Genomic DNA, 21189 nt, shown 5'->3' on the forward strand with positions numbered 1-21189 from the left:
GGTGTGGGGGGTGAGATTGGTCAGTGGTGGGGGGGGTGAGGGTGGTCGGTGGTGTGGGGGGTGAGGGTGGTCGGTAGTGTGGGGGGTGAGGGTGGTCGGTGGTGGGGAGGTGATGGTGGTCGGTGATGGGGGAGGTGAGGGTGGTCTGTGGTGGGGGAGGTGAGGGTGGTCGGTGATGTGGGAGGTGATGGTGGTCGGTGGTGGGGGAGGTGGGGGTGGTCAGTGGTGTGGGAGGTGAGGGTGGTCGGTGGTGGGGAGGTGAGGGTGGTCAGTGGTGGGGGAGGTGAGGGTGGTCGGTGGTGTGGGAGGTGAGGGTGGTCGGTGGTGTGGTGGGTGAGGGTGTTCGGTGATGTGAGGGGGGTGAGGGTGGTCGGTGATGTGGGGGGTGAGGGTGGTCGGTGGTGTGGGAGGTGAGGGTGGGTCGGTGGTGGGGGAGGTGAGGGTGGTCGGTGGTGTGGTGGGTGAGGTTGGTCGGTGATGTGAGGGGGGGTGAGGGTGGTCGGTGATGTGAGGGGGGGTGAGGGTGGTCGTTGGTGTGGGGGGTGAGGGTGGTCGGTGGTGTGGGAGGTGAGGGTGGTCGGTGGTGTGGGAGGTGAGGGTGGGTCGGTGGTGGGGGAGGTGAGGGTGGGTCGGTGGTGGGGGAGGTGAGGGTGGGTCGGTGGTGTGGGAGGTGAGGGTGGTCGGTGATGTGAGGGGGGGTGAGGGTGGTCGTTGGTGTGGGGGGTGAGGGTGGTCGGTGGTGTGGGAGGTGAGGGTGGTCGGTGGTGTGGGAGGTGAGGGTGGGTCGGTGGTGGGGAGGTGAGGGTGGGTCGGTGGTGGGGGAGGTGAGGGTGGGTCGGTGGTGTGGGAGGTGAGGGTGGTCGGTGATGTGGGAGGTGAGGGTGGTCGGTGGTGTGGTGGGTGAGGGTGGTCGGTGGTGGGGGAGGTGAGTGTGGTCGGTGGTGGGGGAGGTGAGGGTGGTCGGTGGTGTGGGAGGTGAGGGTGGTCGGTGGTGTGGGGGGTGAGGGTGGTCGGTGGTGGGGAGGTGATGGTGGTCGGTGGTGTGGGAGGTGAGGGTGGTCGGTGGTGTGGGGGGTGAGGGTGGTCGGTGGTGGGGGAGGTGAGGGTGGTCGGTGGTGTGGGGGGTGAGGGTGGTCGGTGGTGGGGGAGGTGAGGGTGGTCGGTGGTGTGGGGGGTGAGGGTGGTCGGTGGTGGGGAGGTGAGGGTGGTCGGTGGTGTGGGAGGTGAGGGTGGTCGGTGTTGAGGGAGGTGAGGGTGGTCGGTGATGTGGGGGGTGAGGGTGGTCGGTGGTGTGGGGGGTGAGGGTGGTCGATGGTGGGGGAGGTGAGGGTGGTCGGTGTTGAGGGAGGTGAGGGTGGTCGGTGGTGTGGGAGGTGAGGGTGGTTGGTGGTGTAGGGGGTGAGGGTGGTCGGTGGTGGGGGAGATGAGGGTGGTCGGTGTTGAGGGAGGTGAGGGTGGTCGGTGGTGTGGGGGGTGAGATTGGTCAGTGGTGGGGGGGGTGAGGGTGGTCGGTGGTGTGGGGGGTGAGGGTGGTCGGTAGTGTGGGGGGTGAGGGTGGTCGGTGGTGGGGAGGTGATGGTGGTCGGTGATGGGGGAGGTGAGGGTGGTCTGTGATGGGGGAGGTGAGGGTGGTCGGTGATGTGGGAGGTGAGGGTGGTCGGTGGTGGGGGAGGTGGGGGTGGTCAGTGGTGTGGGAGGTGAGGGTGGTCGGTGGTGGGGAGGTGAGGGTGGTCAGTGGTGGGGGAGGTGAGGGTGGTCGGTGGTGTGGGAGGTGAGGGTGGTCGGTGGTGTGGTGGGTGAGGGTGTTCGGTGATGTGAGGGGGGTGAGGGTGGTCGGTGATGTGGGGGGTGAGGGTGGTCGGTGGTGTGGGAGGTGAGGGTGGGTCGGTGGTGGGGGAGGTGAGGGTGGTCGGTGGTGTGGTGGGTGAGGTTGGTCGGTGATGTGAGGGGGGGTGAGGGTGGTCGGTGATGTGAGGGGGGGTGAGGGTGGTCGTTGGTGTGGGGGGTGAGGGTGGTCGGTGGTGTGGGAGGTGAGGGTGGTCGGTGGTGTGGGAGGTGAGGGTGGGTCGGTGGTGGGGGAGGTGAGGGTGGGTCGGTGGTGGGGGAGGTGACGGTGGGTCGGTGGTGTGGGAGGTGAGGGTGGTCGGTGATGTGGGAGGTGAGGGTGGTCGGTGGTGTGGTGGGTGAGGGTGTTCGGTGATGTGAGGGGGGGTGAGGGTGGTCGGTGATGTGGGGGGTGAGGGTGGTCGGTGGTGTGGTGGGTGAGGGTGTTCGGTGATGTGAAGGGGGGTGAGGGTGGTCGGTGATGTGGGAGGTGAGGGTGGTCAGTGGTGTGGTGGGTGAGGGTGTTCGGTGATGTGAGGGGGGGGTGAGGGTGGTCGGTAATGTGGGAGGTGAGGGTGGTCGGTGGTGTGGTGGGTGAGGGTGTTCGGTGATGTGAGGGGGGGTGAGGGTGGTCGGTGATGTGGGGGGTGAGGGTGGTCGGTGGTGTGGGAGGTGAGGGTGGGTCGGTGGTGGGGGAGGTGAGGGTGGTCGGTGGTGTGGTGGGTGAGGGTGTTCGGTGATGTGAGGGGGGGTGAGGGTGGTCGGTGATGTGGGGGGTGAGGGTGGTCGGTGGTGGGGGAGGTGAGGGTGGTCGGTGGTGGGGGAGGTGAGGGTGGTCGGTGGTGTGGTGGGTGAGGGTGTTCGGTGATGTGAGGGGGGGTGAGGGTGGTCGGTGATGTGAGGGGGGGTGAGGGTGGTCAGTGGTGTGGGAGGTGAGGGTGGTCGGTGATGTGGGGGGGTGAGGGTGGTCGGTGATGTGGGGGGGTGAGGGTGTTCGGTGATGTGAGGGGGGATGAGTGTGGTCGGTGGTGGGGGAGGTGAGGGTGGTCGGTGGTGGGGGAGGTGAGGGTGGTCGGTGGTGTGGTGGGTGGGTGAGGGTGGTCAGTGGTGTGGGAGGTGAGGGTGGTTGGTGATGTGGGGGGGTGAGGGTGTTCGGTGATGTGAGGGGGGATGAGTGTGGTCGGTGGTGGGGGAGGTGAGGGTGGTCGGTGATGTGGGGGGTGAGGGTGGTCGGTGGTGTGGGAGGTGAGGGTATTCGGTGGTGAAGGGTTGTGGTATTGTGGTGTCCGTGCCACTGCCCAGCAACCCCCCCCCCTGCCCCTCCAGTTGGTGAAACGTGTCTCGATTAATGTGTCCCGTGCGTGCTGGCCCTGGCGGTACCGTTGTGTGGCCTCCCGTGCCTGGCCAGCCCCCAAGACCTGCTCATTGTCCCCTCCTCCCCCTCATCCTCCTCGTCTGACGAGGCCTGTCTTCCTCCTCCAGCACATCGCCCCTGAGCTGGGCGATATTGTGGAGGACGCAGCAGACCACAACGATGCGGCCGACCCTCCTGGCCTCATACTGGAGAGCCCCTCCAGAGTGGTCCAGGCACCTGACGTGCCTCTCCAGAAGCACCTCTTGACCACACCCCTGGTTGCACAATGGGCATCATTGTAGCGGGTCTCCGTATAGGCGTTACCAGCCAAGACCGTAACGGGTAACCCCTGTCGCCCAGCAACCATCCCCTCAGCTGGGGGGGGGGTCGTCCCTTGAACATGTCGGGGATCACAAATTGTGCCTGTATGAAGGAGTCATGTACACTGCCCGGGTACCAGGCGCAGACGTGCCGGATCCGCATCTGATGGTCACAGACCACCTGAATGTTCATTGAGTGCTACCCCTTTTGGTTGGTGAACAGCGGCCTGTTGTCCGCCGGTGGCCGCAGGGCGATATTCACCCCGTTCATTACCCCCTGGCCCGGGGCATCCCGGCGACGGCAGCGAACCCCACTGCCCGGGCATCCTGGTGGGTGGGGTCCACTGGGTACTGGATGTACTGGTCCACAAGGGTGTACAGGGGGTTGGTGAAGGCGCGGATGCACCTGTGCGCCGATGTCGGGGAGATGCCGGACAGGCCCCCACTCGGTGACTGGAAAGACCCCGTTGCGTAAAAGTTCAGGGCCACCGTCACCTTGACAGCCACCGGGGGCAGGTGTCCTCCCCCATTCCCAGGCGGTGCCAGGTGTGCCATCATGTGGCAGATGAGTCTCACCATCTCCCTGCTCATCCGCAGTCTCCTCCTGCATGCCCTAGCCGGGAGGTCCTCAAAGGACATGCGGTCACAGTAGACGCGTGGCCTCATCCGGCGCCTCCTTGGCACCACCACTTTCCCCTCCTCCTCGTCCTGTTGGGCGGGCGGCCCTCCAGCCTGAGCAGCTGCCACCTGCCCCTTTGCAGCCCGCTCCTCTGCTACAGCCTCCAGCACCTCTCTGAGCCGCTCAGGCTGCCACAGGGCTGCATGCAGGGCAGCGGCCGTCGCCACGGGGGCCAACACCGGAGGTTGTTGATCGAAAATGATTATCTGCAGAGAGTGAGGGGAAAACATGTCATCATGTACACTCTGCACAACCAGGTAACATGGGCTACATGGTGGCCCCGGTTGTCACCGCATGCCCCAGCCACGCATGCCCCCCCCAGTCCCGTCGATGTCCTCGGTCCTGGCGCCCGTTCCTACTGCCAGGGCCACCGTTTGATGGCACTGCCCTCACTGGGGGCTACCATCGGTGTGGACCTGGGTGGTTCCCCCGGTGGGTGTCGCCGGTTGAGTGGGGTGGCCGTGGAGGGGGGCGGCACCCACTCATACCACCGTTTTCTCAGTGTCTACCCAGGAGCCGGGATGGGTGGCCAACAAAATGGCTGCTGTAATGGCGCTCGGCGCGTGGGCACTGCCCTGTCCTGTCGGGGGCTCCCCGGCTGCTCGGCCTGTCCCCCCCCCACTCTCCCGGCCCTGGCAGGGCCTCCCCACACGCAGAAAGCACGGCCGGTGTCCGATACGGGAGCCCGCAGTCCCCCCACGCCAACTCCTACCTCCTCTCACTGCCGCCTCAGCCAGCAAGCCAGCTTCACGATTTTCTAAAGGATGTTAGAAACACGGGAAATCGGCCCATCCGGGCCCCTGAATGGCTGAGGCCCCGGAGAATCGTCCGTCAGGGCAGATAACGAGATGTGTGCTGTACTTCCAGGCCACGCGGCGGGTGCCGCGATTTCGTCGAGTTGGGGGTCCGGAGAATTCCGATTCGGCGCGAAACCGGCGTCAAGCCTAGTCTCCGGACGATTGCATTCCGCGATTTCGGTGTCACCGCTCGGAGAATCCAGCCCACTCTCTTCGGGAAACTGGGGCTGTTCTCGTCAAAATAGAGGAGTTTACGGGGTGATTTTGAGAAAATCAGAGGGCAAAGGATGAGACTATTCTGCTCACTGCGACTGTGCTGACTCCTAGGACAAGCTACCAGTTCAGTCAGCTCCCTGAGCTGCTCCTACAGGAACTAGAGGGCGCGCTTTAACAGAAACATTTCTAACTGTGATTTTGGGTGCGATTAGTGGGATGTTTCTTGATGGCCGTATTGGCGGCCTGTATTTAATGGCACTTAGTGCCAAATATGAGCCCCCGTGAGATTCTCACCATTACTGGCAGTCTTGCCGGATTTTCACCTCGGCGCCTCGCCGCTCTCCAGGAGGAGCTACTTTTAAACACCCCCTCACCACTCACTCCCAGCCAACACACAACCATGGCAGCGCACAGGTCTGCTACTCACTTTGGTGATGCCAACCTGGCCAGGCTTCTCGGCGATGTGGATGGGAAGCGGGAACTCTGTTCCCCCAAGTGGATCGGAGGACCAGCAGCAGGGTCAGCAGTGCCACCTTGGAGGCAGTGCCAACGGCTATCAGTGCTGGGGCATGACCAGGAGGACCACTGTACAATGTCGGAAGAAGATCAACGACCTCCACCGATCTGCAAGGATAAATTAGTTCTACCTGTCACTCCTCAAATTCGCAAACACCCCTCCCACAGCTGACACCTCGCTCCCTCCCCACATTCCTCAGAACCCACTGGCACCCACCAGCACAAACCCCTTTGTGTCTCGGTGCGGTGCCCACACATGCCACCTGCTATCGACCCCCCCTGACCCCTAAGCGAGAAGGGGACAAGATGGGTGCGGAGTGCCAGAGATCCAAGCCCTCACCCCCTTATCTGAGGTGAGAGCAGTCACCTTCAGCGAAGTTGGCCTGCGAGACAGAGGTGAGGATCCACTTCCCCTTCACCCAGATGACCTGTCTTAAGTGAGTGGTTCGTGTCAGACAAGGCACACACCTCGGTGGGCGACATTAGTGGACAGGCTTCTGGGCACAATCTGGGGAGCACCTCACAGTTGCTGATGTACATCAGGTGGAATCAGGAACATCCAGGGGAGTCAGCAGTGAGAGGGCTGCTGGATCCCAGGACTGAGCTGGGCCCTAGTTAGATGCCGAGCCTCTGGACAAGGTTCTCCCAGAGCTGGTGCAGATGATAGAACACAGCAGTGCCATTCATGATAGTGACACAAAATTGGAGAGTCCAAAATGCTACGCGCTCAGGAGAAGTTGCCGACAATGCGTGGCACGAGACCAACACTGTTAGGGTAGCGACCACAGTGGAAAAGCTGGAGTACAACGTCCGCATCTTCAGTGGTGGTGCCCAAGGCATGGCTCAGTCTGTGAGGGCCGTGGCTGAGGTCTCAACATCATGTTCCTGTCACTGAGGGACGTGTCCCAGATGCAGACGGGATGTCGCCAAGACACTACAGAGCATGGCCCAGTCACTGAGGATCATCGCTGAGGGAGTCTGCACCAAGGTGCAGACAATGGGGAGCTGTCAACGCTGGCAGCACCAGATGGCACAGAGGCTTCTGGAGCTTACTCCAGCTGCCCTTCATCCTAGAGATGCTCAGGGCTCTACGGGCATCGCCAAAGAAGAGGAAGCGCTGGAGGCCAACTTTGGAGGAGATTACGGCGGTCTCCAGTTCTTCTGAATCCCACTTCCTGACATTGGTGCATCTCAAGAGCAGCACGCAGAACAGGGTGGCACACAGCCCTCCAAGCCTGTACTGGTCAGGCATGGCGACACCTGTGACACCGGTAAGTTGGCCGAGGCCCTCTGGCTCCAGGTCCTCCAGAGGACATCCGCCAAAGGCATCAAGGGCCAAATGGCACGGAAAGAAGCAGGCTGCCTCAATCTCTGGTGTGTATCCTGCGGACACACCTAGACATAGCAGTAGACCATGAAAGATCAAGAAGAGTGAGGAGCACTGAGTGGGCACTTTGGGGAGAGGTGGAGGGGGGTCACTATCTGTAGTTAGGGGGAATGGAAATGTTAAATGTTCACTATTAAAACATGTCACACCTGATACATGTGAAGACTATGTCACGTTAACCTTCACAGCAGGCCTGCCTGCAACCACACCCCCTGTGGCCCTCCACTCCCCACAAACCAATATTGATCTACTGACAGTACCGACGCAGGCCCATCGCCCTGGAGTGGTTTTACACAGACCCTTGGAGGGTGGAACAGGGTGCTTGGGGAGGGTGCTTGTTGGGGAATGGGAGGTGTGGTGAATGGGGCGGGTATAATGGGAAATCGGGGGGGTGGGAGAGGGGGTATTGGGGGAGGAAGAGGGGATGGCGGGGGGAGGAGGGAATAGGGGGAGGGAAATTTGGGTGGTGAGCTGATGGACACAGCCTCATCCGATGAGAATCTGGCGAGGATGAGTTCCTCTCTGGTCCTCCAAGCATGTTGAACCCTTGCCACCATCTATTCTCCATCCTCAGGCTCGTACTCCAGTGCCTCCTGGTCAGTCTCCTTCTCCTCAGGCAAGGCCGCATGTCCCTCCACCTCCAGCACGTCGTCCCACTGTTGTGCCAGGTTGTGGACAGCACAGCAGACCACCACAAAAATCAGGAGACCCTCTGGGGGTGTACTGCAGTGCACCAGCAGAGTGGTCCAGGCATTAGAACCGCATTTTGAGCAGTCCGATGCACCACTCAATGACAGCTCAGATGGCAGCATGGGTCTCATTATATTGGGTCTCTGTCTCGGTCTCAGCTCTCTGCGCTGGAGTCATCAGCCGGGACCTCAGCGGATACCCCTTGTCCCCCAAGAGCCAACCTGTCAGCACGGTAGCACAAGTGGATAGCACTGTGGCTTCACAGCGCCAGGGTCCCAGGTTCAATTCCCCGCTGGGCCACTGTCTGTGAGGAGTCTGCACGTTCTCCCCATGTCTGCGTGGGTGCGCAGGTTAGGTGGATTGGCCATGATAAATTGCCCTTAGTAACCAAAAAAGGTTAGGAGGGGTTATTGGGTTACGGGGATAGGGTGGAAGTGAAGGCTTAAGTGGGTTGGTGCAGACTCGATGGGCCGAATGGCCTCCTTCTGCACTGTATGTTCTATGTTCTGTCATCCTGGGGTGGCCCTCAAAGATGCCGGGGATCTCCAAGTGCCTCAGGATGTAGCTGTCATGCACACTCATTGGGTAATGGGCACACCTGTGCACGATACAGAGGTGGTGGTCGCGCACAATCTGAACATTCAGGGAGTGAATCCCCCTTCTGTTAATAAAGGGCCCTCCCTGATGCCCTGGTGCTCACAGGGCGACATGCTTGCCATGTATTGCCCCCAGGATTTCAATAAATGCTAACATTCCATTTGCCTTTTTAATTACATGCTGTATCTGCATACCGATTTTCTGCGATTCATGAACAAAGGCACCCAGATCCCTCTGCTCAGACACATTTTGAATCTGCTTCCATTTAAATAATTTGCCTTTCTATTTTTTTGGCCAAAATGGATAACCTCGCACTTACCCACATTAAACTCCATCTGCCAAATTTTGGCACATCTCCTAGCCTATCTATACCCGTCTGCAAAATCGTTATCTCCTCTTCACTGCCTGCTCTCCCACCTATTTTAGTATCATCTGCAAATTTTGCGATGTTACACCCTGCCCCTGCTTGCATTTATATAGATTGTGAACAGTTGAGGACCGAGGACTGACCCCTGCAGCACCCCACTAGTTACAGTTCGCCAACCAGAGAAGGATCCATTTATCCCAACCCTCTTTGTGTCAGTCAGCCAATCCTCAATCCAATCTAGTATTCCATCCCCAATCCCCTGCAGTCTCACCTTCTGGATCAGTCTTTTATGCTGCATCTTGTCAAATGCCTTCTGGAAGTCTGGATATACCACATCCACAGGTTCCCCATTATCCACCTTGCTAGTTATGTCCTCAAAGAACTCAAGCAAGTTTGTCAAGCATAACTTACCTTTCATAAAACCATGCTGACAGTGGTGGATTGAGCTTTGCATTTCCAAATGTCAGTCACCTCCTCCTTAATAATTGATTCCAGCAACTTCCCCACCACAGAGATCAAGCTAACTGATCTATAGTTTCCTACTTTTTGCCTCTCTCCCTTTTTGAATAGGGGCGTCACATTAGCGTCTTTCCAACCCACCGGGTCACTTCCAGAATCAGGGAATTCTGAAATATCATAACCAATGCATCCTCTATATCTGCTGGCACCTCCCTTAATACCCTAGGGTGCAGGCCAGAGGTCTCAGAGACTTTTCTGCCTTTAATCCCAATAGTTTATTCAATGCCGTCTCCTCAGTGATGGTTATTGCACCAAGTTCCTCTGCATTAACTGTAGTTTTTGGAACATTTTTATTATCTTCTACCGTGAAGACAGGCAAAATATTGATTGTGCCTCCGCCATCGCGGTGTTCCCTATTGTTATAGCACCAGTATCATCCTCTAAAGGGCCAACATTTACTTTAGCTATTCTCTTCCTCTTTATATACTTATAGAAGCTTTTGATATCAGTCTTTATGTTTTCTGCTAGTTTCCTTTCATAATTCATCTTAGCTCTTTTGATTTTATTTTTAGTAGCCTTTTGCTGAACCTTAAAGTTTTCCCAATCCTCCCGCTTATCACTAGCTTTTGCAGTGGTATGCCCTAGGTCCTGCCTTTATGTCTCCCTTGACTTCCTTATTTAGCCTTGGTACATTTTTCTCCCTTTTTCAATATCTCTTCATCTCAGGAATAAACTTTATTTGAGAGGCATTTAGTATCTCCCTGAACATCTGCCATTTCTCCTCAATTGTCCTACCCTCAATTATTTGTGCCCAGTCTACTCCTTCCTCAGGCCTGTATAATTACCTCTGGCCAACGCTAAAACTCTAGTATGGCACTCTGTGCTCTCTCGCTCAATCTGAATTTGAAATTCTAGCATGCTGTGATCACTCCCTCCAAGAGGATCCTTAATGTCCAGACTATTTATCAACCCTTCTTCGTTACATAATACTAAATCTAAAATACCTGCTCTCTGGTTGGCTCCATAACATATTGCTCTCAGAAACAATCCCTCATACATTTTATGACATTTCCCTCGAGGCTACCCTTGCCAATTTGATCAATCCAGTGAATATGAATGTTAAAATCATCCATGATTACCGTTGTGCCCTTCTCACTAGTCCTCATTATTTCTTGCTTTATACAATGCCCCATTTTGGAAGTATTGCTCGGGGGCCTGTAAATTATTCCCGCCAAGGGGAGTTTTTTCCCTTGTTTTTTATTTCCACCCAGATCGATTCAACATCCTAGCCCTTAGTCTCAATATCATTTCTTAGTACAGCCTTAGTGTCATCTTAAACCAATAAAGAAAGTCCACCTCCTGTTCCATCCTGCCTATCCTTTTGGAATACTGAGTACCCTTGACATTTACCTCCCAGTCCCGGTCCTTCTGCAACTGTGTTTCAGTGATCCCCACCAAGTCATACCCATTTGTCTCTATTTGTGCCATCAGCCCTTATTCTGAATACTGCGTGCATTTAGGTACAAGGTTTTTAAATGTGTCCTATTGATTTGTCTTTCCCTTGCAGAATTTTCTAGTGCACCATGCTTTTCACTCCTTTATTAATCTCTGATAACACTCAGCCTCATCCCCAACTTTCACTCCCCCAGTCACCCTCCATAGTCATTAGACTGGCCCTGTCTGTTCATCCTATTAACCTCTACCTTCTCCTCACATGCTGACCTGCTGCTTTGATTCCCATTAACCATTATACTTCTTGTAGTTTTACACTTCTCGACCACCACACACACCCCCCCATCACCCCATTTAAAGTTTAAAGTCCTTGGGCTAACAAATCTTGCTCTGCACACTCATTCCCAGCCAAATCAGGAGCCCCTCGACTCCAGACCTCTACCAGGAACATTAGGGAGGACGTGCTCAGGTACGTACGTACGTGCTCCATACATTTAACCTTTGGTCGTCAGAAGATCCTCAATGCTGAAGCCGCACTCTTGAGTGTTTGATTGATGGCAGCTGCTACTAGGGTGTCAGAACACTAATCATCCTCTGAGACATGGCACATGTGCCCTCGAGAAGCCACTTGAGAGTTGAGGAGTGTGAAGTGTTCTCACAACTAACAAGGCTGATTCCTCATTTGCAACAGCCTTCATCTGTGAAATTAGAGGCTGCTCACAGTCAATGGAAGTTAACGTGACCGTCAGCATAGAATGAAGAGCAGGGCTCTGTCCTGGAAATGTTAGAAGGACAAACAGGCTGCAGCTGTGGTTGCCTTGCCCGTTATGGGTCTCCACAATATTTAAAGATGGCTTGAAGGCTTCACAGATGCAAATCCCCTCCCTCCTCCAGCTCAGGGGCGAACCCCGATCTAGAACGCTTCAGCCCCTTGACCAAGCCCAAGTCCCCTCAGGTTCCTCCCCCTGCCATGCCGCCCCTCCCCCTGAGCACTGGGACAGCAGCTCCGATGCCCTTGAGCTGCATGCTGGAATATGGCAATGGCTACTCACCCCCTCACTTCCCCTCAGCAGCCGTTGTGCCAGCTTCATATTTTTAAAAAGGAGTATTAAACGATGCCCACGTGATATCCCGCTGGGGTGTTGGTTAATTCCGGAGAGGCTGCTGCATTTGACATCAATCTCACTGATGAGATTGCAATGCATGTAAATGAGGGTTAATGATATGCTCTCCATTTTTGCCCAAGATCCAGAACTCGCCATCGGGCACGGGCCGGGGAAATTGCAAATTGCCGTGAATCTTGATTTTGGCCTTTCCCGCTATTTACCTGGAGGGCACAGATCCCCGCTGGGCATAACGTGGTGATCAAATTGCTCCCATAACCTTTCCCCTTCAGGTATCTACCTCGGTCCCTTTTTGAAGGTCCATATTGAATCTGCTCTCTCAAGCTGTGCATCGCAGGTCAAACACCTCAGGTAGATGTTTAAAATTACAAAGAGATGGTACAGAATAGATATAAACTGTGAGATATCTATATATTAGAAACCTTTTTGCACAGTGAGGTGCGAGGTTGCAGAATGGATTACCAGAGTAATGAATTAAAACTGAGATTATGCAACATTTAAGAATAAATTAAATAGTTGAAAGAAAACCAAGAAAATGGATACAGGATCAAAAATACATTTGGGATTAGGAGCACAGGTCTATGGAGGATAAAGATCAATACGGATTGGTTTGGAGAAACAGTCTGTATCCCTGCTGTAATTCTCTGGAAAGGTTTTGCAATATTCCTCTCAGAGACATTGTGAGCCAAGGCCCTGGAACAAACACTCACCTTCCAATCTCTGAACATCTCTCTGCATCAGCAGCCACAACAGCACTCTCGAAGGAGTAAGGTGGCGTCTCCTTGGACTTCAGTACAAAGTACACAACCAGGAACAGGATGAGGGCTACCAATATCACAGCTGCAAAGGCAATGAGTCCTTTTGATGTCTTATTCATTTTTCTAAAAGGAAAGAGAAAGGTGAGGTTCAGGTGTGGGTGTGATCTCTCAGAGGACACCAGAAATGATCATCATTAGCAGGCTTCACGTTAGAGTAGAATACCTGAGGAATAAAACCCACCGTGGTTCTATCACCAAGCCCCACATTGTAATAACCCTCTCGTGGTCCACGGGGATGTCCCGATTGATCTCCCTGTGGGGCTCGTGGAATACAAGCTCCCCTGCTAATGGGCGGAGGCCCATCAACTGGGGCTCGTAGAAATTACCTCATAAAATCCGGCCCGGATTAGGACTGGCATGATCGGCATTCCTGCTCGGGACCTTTGTGCTGTATGTCACATTGCTGCCTTTTCTTTTGGCAGAAAATAAAGTGCAGTTTTGATTCACCTTCTCTTAACCTTTTATACTGGTGATGAGGAAAAACCACGGCTGCGATTCTGGATTCCCTGACACCGCGCCTGAATCTCCAGCACGAGAACAAGGTTAATAAGTTTTTAAAATGCCGCTTTTCAGAAGGCTAGAGGCCCTTGACACAGGTGTGGAAGACAGGGCCCAGTATACCGAACGGATGTGACATTTCTTTCAGGAGAATGGAGATGACCAACAAAAGGTGATACCTCTGACCACCTGTGGGGCAGGCACCAACTTTCAGCGTAATCAAAAGTCTCACCCACCCGGCAGCCTCAGCCTCAACCATGTCCTCTGGTTCTATCACTCTCGACAAGCTTCTCGTGGTCTAATGCGATGCATGTTAAACCTTTGGTGGACTCATGGAACTTATCGTAATCATTACGACCCTAAACAATCAGTGGTCGTACAGAGATATCAGTTCAACAAGGCCGAACGAACCCCGGGTGATTTGGTCATGGAATTTATGATGCGTCTACTCAAGCTGGCTGAACATTGTGACTACGGTCCATCCCTCCCTGAGATGTCGAGAGATCGCCTCGTGTGTGACATTAATAACATGGCGACCCAACGGAAACTATTGGCAGAACCAGCCTTGGATTTAAAAAGGGATATAGAACAAAGAAAAGGGGCTCCAGGAGTTTCAGGGTTCCATGGATTGCGATGTACAATGTTGGCTGACCCCCATTCCAACAAGCGATGCCTCCCAAGCGTTGGACTTACGGGAGCGTGTCGTCACCAGAATTGACAGCGAGCATGTCACCCTGGTCAGGTAACACATGCATCCCGAGCCAGATCTCTTCATACTGCCCAGCCTGATGAGAATGATTGCATGCAATTAAATAATAATAATTAGTGTCACAAGTAGGCTTAAATTAACACTACAATTACGTTACTGTGAAAATCCTCTACTAGCATTACATAATTGCATAACAGCACCAAAAGTAGCCCTAGTTAAAATAACTCTCCATGTGAATGATCACCCCTTGGACATGGAAATCTATACAGGGGCTGCGGACTCTGTCATCAGACATCAAATTTTCTGAAAACTCCATTTGGGGATCCAGCATCTGGGTCCAAAGGACACTAAGGCCTGGCTTGTGACGTATACCATGGAGCCATTGACAATTATTGGTGCAGGGACCCGGACCCAGCCTCCTGGGCAGCAACTGGTTCCAGCGACACTGTCTAGATTGACAGCAAATGTTTCAAATGCGTACAGGCGGATTGCATGAGGTCCTGGGCAAATACCCAGAAATCTTCCAAGAAGGCCGAGGGAAGATAAAGGGCACTGGAGCTAAATTTTACATTGACCTGGACGCCCTACCCAAATACTGTATGACCCGCCCAGTCACATACACCCTGCTTACGAAACTGGATGGTGAACTGAACCTGCTGGAGAACTTGGGTATTATACGCCCGGTCCAGTTCACAGAGTGGGCAGTGCCAGCGGTCCCGGTGCGGCAGTCAGACAAGTCTGCTTATGTGGCGACTATAAAATGATGGTCAACAAGGCCAACTGCATGGACAGGTACCCCAGTCCATGCATGGAAGACCTGTATTTGATGTTCACTGGGGGCCATTCTTTCACAAACTTAGACATGAGCCACATGTACCTCAAGTTGGAGTTAAAAGCGGCATCCAGAAAATGTGTCACCATTACCACCCACGGGAGATTGTACGAATACACCCATTCGGGGTGTTTTCCACATGTGCAATTTTCCAGCAGGTAATGGAAGGCATTCTTCACGGGCTCCCCACCATGGTCGTCAACCTGGACGATGTGCTCATTACAGGAGCCACGAGAAGGAACACTTGGAAAATCTAGAGGAAGTCCTTTGTCGATTCTCAGAAGTAGGTGTCCGTTTGAAGAGGGGTAAAAGAGGTTTTATACCTGGGATACCGGGTTGACAAAGACAGGACAGTAAAGGAGAACATCTGTGCCATCAAGCAAGCCCTGACACCAGAGAACATGGCAGAGTTAAGGTCGTCCCTAGGCTCATCAATTATTGGAAGGTTTATTCCGAATCTGGCCACCTTACTGGTGCCTCTGCACGCGCTCCTAAAGAAGAACCAAACACGGGTGTGAAAGGCACGACAAGTAGAAGCATTTGCCAGAGGGAAGCGGCAGCTACTGTGCTCCAAACTGCTGATGCGTTATGACTCATCAAAACCACTAATCCTCACGTGTTCGCCCCTTTTTTTTCAATATTTTTCAATATTCACGGACCACAGGCCCTTCATCAGCCTTTTCAAGGAGGATGAAATGATACCGCCAATAGCTTCGGCCAGGATCCAGCTCTGGGCACGACTGTTGGCAGCATATGAGTTCACTTTTGAGTATTGTCCAGGCATACAGATAGAGTACGTGGCCACCCTCAGTTGACTCCCATTGCCTGTACACCCCCCGTCCTCACCAGTAGTGGACAAGGTTGTATTGACACTAAAGTTCATGGACACGTTACCTGTCACCGCCTCACAAACCCAGGCATGGACCCAAAGGGACCCCACTTAGGCAAAACTGTTGTCCCACATGGGGGACTACGAGGGAAGCTCCTGGAAGAGTTGCGAATCTTCGCAATAAAAGAGCAGGATCTCACTTTAGAGGCCGGCATCCTCCTGTGGGGAGCCCCGGGTCATCCCGAGGCCAGGCCAAAAACCCATTCTGCAAGACTAACATAGTGGACATCCGGGGGCTTCCAAAATGAAAATGCCCTCCATGAGCTACGTGTGGTGGCCAGGGCTCGATGGCGGCATTGAGTGGATGGTGCAGCAGTGTGCGGCTTGCCAAAAACATCAAGCTCTCTCCATCAGCCTCATCCCACCCCTGGGAGTAGCTGGGAGGCCATTGGGTGTGTTAGCATGCCGACTTTGCTGGGCTTTCCTGGGGCCATTGTTTCGACTGCTGATCGATGCCCACACAAGGTGAATGGATGTACGCTGGATGCCTTCCACCACTTCGCGAGTCACCATAGAGAAGCTACGCCAATCTTTCAGCATTTACGGTATCCTAGAGGTGCTTGTCACCCATAATGGTACCAATTTATAGGGTTTATGCATATGAATGAGGTGAAGCACAATCGAGAGGCCCCATATCACCCTTCCTCGAACAGTCTGGCTGAGTGGGCGGTGCAAACCATTTAGCGGGATATGAAAATCAAACCGCAGCGTCAGATTTTTAATTTAATTATTGGACCACACCGCATGTTGGTACCAGGGTACTGCCGGCACAGCTCCGGGTTGACGGCTCCGAAACTGTTTACATTTGACATTTCCCAACCTTGGTGGGAAGGTGGAGAACAAATAAGACCTCCAGAAGAGGTATCATTATCACCGGAAGCGGGACAAAGAGTTCAAGCCACAGGACACAGTATACATCTGGAATTTTGGGGGCAAAGTCCAGTGGAAACCAGAGACCATAGTGGAGAAAACAGGACCAGTCTCCAATATGGTCAAAACCAGAGAACGGACTGTACACAAGCATGTAGACCATCCAAAGAAACGGAGCCCGTTCCAGAGGTAGCCCTGCCAGACAAATCAGTCTCTCGTCCCCCTTGTCTACCATTTGTAAACCAGGGAGCACAACTCTCCAAAGACCAAAGCCCAGGTTAGCATGAGGTGGAAGACTGCATCAGATGTGGATACAGAATCCTTCAAAATATTTGGAGGACAGTATGGTGAGAGACGGTCCTCCGAAAGGACCCCTCTGACATTTGGCATGAAAATAATGCTCTCTGACATGTTACACCCCCTCGACCCAGCCCCACAGCTGTGAGAAGCACAGCCACAGGCAAAGTGATGAAGGAGATCCCCTCTGTGTCCAGCGACAGAAGGACCTTTGGACATCAGTAGTGGGGGGAGGAATGTAATAACCTTCACGGGAACCAAGGGGACGAGCCAATTGATCTCCCTGTGGCGCTCATGAAATATGAGAACCGCCCCCCCATCCCGGAGGTCCATCAGCTGGGGCGTGTAGAAATCACCTCATAAAAGCCGTCCCGGATTGGGACCGGCATGATCGGGAGTCCAAGTCGGGACCTTTGTGCGCCGCATTGTGGCCTTTTATTTTGGCAGAAAATAAATCACCATTTTGAATTACCTTCTCGAGTCTCTTCAGGTTTTATAGTAATCTAGTAAAGCTGTTTGAAAATCCTAGTCAGATAATTACCAAATCTCATATTTTGTTCTCAATTTCTCTGTGAGCTTCAAAGAAGTTTATTTGTGGGTGGTATTTAGTTTGGCCCTTTCTGTGCCAAATACCAAAGCGGGTTGGGTGATGAGCTGGCCTGTAGTGGGTGATAACCCTCGGGTTTAGGAGTCAGTAAGTATCATTGGACCAGCAGATAGGACGTGGAGAATACTGGTCCAGTAGGAAAGCAGCTTTTGGCTGTGCCATTGCTGCAACGTATTGAGTAGAGATTGACCCCCTCCAAACTGGAAACATTGTCGACCCTGGAGCTCAAATAGTTCACCTCATTGGTCTGGAATGTACATTTTCCCTTTTTAAGCGCACACCAGCGTTTGATATTCTTTTTATCATTTCTTCCAAGTTGGCTAAGTGTTCCTCTTCCATGGAACCGGTAATCGGGACATCATCTAAATAAACAGCAGCTTTGGGCAGTCCCTGCAGCAAACTTTCCATGGTGCGTTGGAAAACTGCGCATGCTGACGATACCCCGAATGGTAACCGACGGTAATCATACAAGCCTTTGTGCGTGTTGATGGTAAAGTACTCTTGAGATGCCTCATCTAACTCCAGTTGCAAGCAAGCATGGTTCATGCCCAACTTGATGAATGTCAAACCCCCAGCAAGTTTAGCGTACAGGGCCCCAATCTTAGGTATGGGGTACCAGTCCAATTTGGGTGCTTGATTGACTGTTAATTTATAATCCCTGCAAATTTGTACCACCTTATCCAGCTTGAGGAAGGGTACCACAGTGCGGCCTACTCTGCGAACTGTACCAGTCCAAAGATGGCTAGGTGCTGAAGCTCTGCTTCCACTTTTTATAATGTAGAATAAGTCTGCCCTATAAAATCTTCATGTGGTCTCAGGTCTCGTGTGGTCTCTGCATGTACTTTGTCTTGGAACTCCGCCATCTTCCCCAGTTCGTCCCGGAAGTCCTCAGAATACCTTTGGATAAATTCGTACAGGTCCCTCTCATCCATTTTGGATATTTCCACCCAATTCAATTTTAGGGGCAGCACGGTAGCACAAGTGGATAGCACTGTGGCTTCACAGTGCCAGGGTCCCAGGTTCGATTCCCCGCTGGGTCACTGGCTGTGCAGAGTTTGCACGTTCTACCCTTGTGTGCATGGGTTTCCTCCGGGTGCTCCGGTTTTCTCCCACAGTCCAAAGACGTGCAGGTTAGGTGGGTTGGCCATGATAAATTGCCCTTAGTGACCAAAAAGGTTAGGAGGGGTTATTGGGTTACGGGGATAGGGTGGAAGTGAGGGCTTAAGTGGGTTGGTGCAGACTCGATAGGCCGAATGGCCTCCTTCTGCACTGTATGTTCTATGTTCATATGTTGGAGCCAGTCACACCCCATTAAGCTTGGACTCTGTCCGCTTACGACGACAACTGGGAGCTGGGCCCGTATGCTACCGGAGCCACTGTAGTCCTCTTGATTATTAGCGCCTCAACTGTATAAGTGGCTTACTGGGCCACAGTGTTCTTCAACTTCAATGGCTGGACCCTATCTTGCAAGTAATGATGAACTTGTTCCCCAATGACGGTTGTTGAAGCCCCGGGTCTACTTTCATCTTTAAAGGGTGTCTGTTGACAAGTAGTAAAATGGTTATTAACCACGTCAATGTGCTTCAATGCCAACACGTTCCGCTCAGTTGACTGGTATTCCTCCCTACTGTGAACAAATGCCATTGTCTTCCCCCTTCTTGGGCCAGGCAGTCTCTGCTTGTCTCTGCATCTGTGCCTCAAGTGACTTCTTTTACCGTAATGCCCAGATACTCTCGGCCTCATGGGACCTGCACCTGTCTGGGACCTGGCCTCCCCACAACGAAGACACTAATCGAAATTTGCCACCCAATCAAAGTGGTGGCTCCTACCCCAGTTCCTCCTGAGGGTGAATCTTCCCCTATCTGTGCCGTATGCTTTGTTCCTGGTGCTCTTACTTGTTGCCCTTTGCTCTAGTTGGTGGACCTTGCCCCCAGACATGTTTTGCAATCCTGGGACCTTTCTCGGTCCCCTCCATTGATAACGCTATTTCCATCGCCCTTTTTAACTCTAGGTCCGATTCCCCCAGCATGCTCTTCACCCCACACACCAGCCTGTTGGTTAACATATCATTCAGGGTCATCCAGAAATCCACCATTTTCCCCAAACCAGCCATAAAAACTGCAACAGATTAACCTGGGGCCCTCCCCATTGAATTGAGAGGTGGTGGAAAGTTTCAGGTGATAATGATCTCTAACTAATTCCACAAGATCATTAAATGATTTGGAATCAGGGACCTCAGGGGAGATGAAGCTTCTTGTTACACTGTGAGTCTTGGTGGCACCGGCTGTGAGAAAAATAATTCTCTGCCTTTCCTCCCCTTCTATGCCATTTTCTCTGAAAAAGTAACGCATACGCTCCCTATATTGCACCCAATTTTCCTCATCCACATGGAAAGGCTCAAGCTTACGAAAATGCAGCTTGATGATGATCTTTCCACCGGGCACTGGAAATAACAAGGAACCAGGACTGGAAAGCCTACTGTGTTCATCCCGTGATTGGGTCCTTCTACCTCATCGCCAATGTAATAACAGGAGCTCTAGGCGACCATCAGTAGATAACTGCAACACACAGTTTATTTAGACGCAAAAACTAATTACAGAAAGTAAAAAGGAACATTACAATACCAGCCAGCGACCCCAACTCTTGACCCAGACTGGATCTGTTCTGCAGGTTTTAAAGGCCCCCAGCCTGCTGGAATTGTACGCGCTTTGCCCTGATAGGCTGGGCGTCATGTGGCCTCCGAGGTTTGCTGAGGCCTCAGTCAGGAAATAATCTGCAAGCTGGTTCCTGAAGGATATTGCTTTTGAAAAGCAGGGTATCCAAGACATCTCTATTCAGCAAGTATTCCTGGGTCTGCTAACTGTATTTAAAAGTGGGTTTTGCCCTGAAATGGGTGTTGTTTGAGTGGAGATAAATAGAATCATAGAATCATAGAAGTTTACAGCATGGAAACAGGCCCTTCGGCCCAACCAGTCCATGCCGCCCAGTTTTTACCATTAAGCTAGTCCCAGTTGCCCGCACTTGGCCCATAACCCTCTATACCCATCTTACCCATGTAACTAAATGCTTTTTAAAAGACACAATTGTACCCGCCTCTACTACTACCTCTGGCAGCCCATTCCAGACACTCACTACCCTCTGAGTGAAAAAATTGACCCTCTGGGCCCTTCTGAATCTCTCCCCTCTCACCTTAAACCTATGCCCTCTAGTTTTAGACTCCCCTACCTTTGGGAAAAGATGTTGACTATCTACCTTATCTATGCCCCTCATTATTTTATAGACCTCTATAAGATCACCCCTAAGCCTCCTACGCTCCAGGGAAAAAAGTCCCAGGCTATCCAGCCTCTCCTTATAACTCAAACCATCAAGTCCCGGCAACATCCTAGTAAATCTTTTCTGCACTCTTTCTAGTTTAATAATATCCTTTCTATAATAGGGTGACCAGAACTGCACACAGTATTCCAAGTGTGACCGTACCAATGTCTTGTACAACTTCAACAAGACGTCCCAACTCCTGTATTCAATGTTCTGACCAATGAAACCAAGCATGCCGAATGCCTTCTTCACCACCCTGTCCACCTGCGACTCCACCTTCAAGGAGCTATGAACCTGTACTCCTAGATCTCTTTGTTCTATAACTCTCCCCAACGCCATAAAGATAGCAGTTCGGAGTTATTATTTCATTGTATTGTTAAGCATTGTAAGCTATTGTCTTTATGATGTTGAAGTTAGTAATACTGTGTTAGTAATAAAGTTTGTTCTAATATGCCATATTCCTATTTGTGTGTGGAATCACTCCTGTGGTGAAGTATCCTTTCCTCACAGTCTTACAAATTAAATAAAATATTGGGTTTCTGTCCAGTACCTCAGCAACTGTAGGGATCTGG

The 21189-nt window shown here is 52.8% G+C and overlaps 1 protein-coding gene across 2 annotated transcripts in view; it reads right to left on the reverse strand.

The window, feature by feature from the left end:
- The window catches only part of LOC140410772 (glutathione hydrolase 1 proenzyme-like), a 494093-nt gene that overhangs the window by 128719 nt on the left and 344185 nt on the right, over positions 1–21189 (reverse strand). The window contains exon 2 of one of the 2 annotated variants that reach the window (XM_072499379.1): positions 12493–12663. The exons of the other annotated variant lie outside the window; for it this stretch is intronic. Within the exon in view, the coding sequence (XP_072355480.1) occupies positions 12493–12659 (167 nt within the window). The 5' untranslated portion in view covers positions 12660–12663. The remainder of the gene's footprint in view (positions 1–12492; positions 12664–21189) is intronic. 2 annotated transcript variants of the gene reach the window in all.

The sequence above is a fragment of the Scyliorhinus torazame genome, chromosome 1 (assembly GCF_047496885.1).
Source record: "Scyliorhinus torazame isolate Kashiwa2021f chromosome 1, sScyTor2.1, whole genome shotgun sequence".
NCBI lineage: Eukaryota > Metazoa > Chordata > Chondrichthyes > Carcharhiniformes > Scyliorhinidae > Scyliorhinus > Scyliorhinus torazame.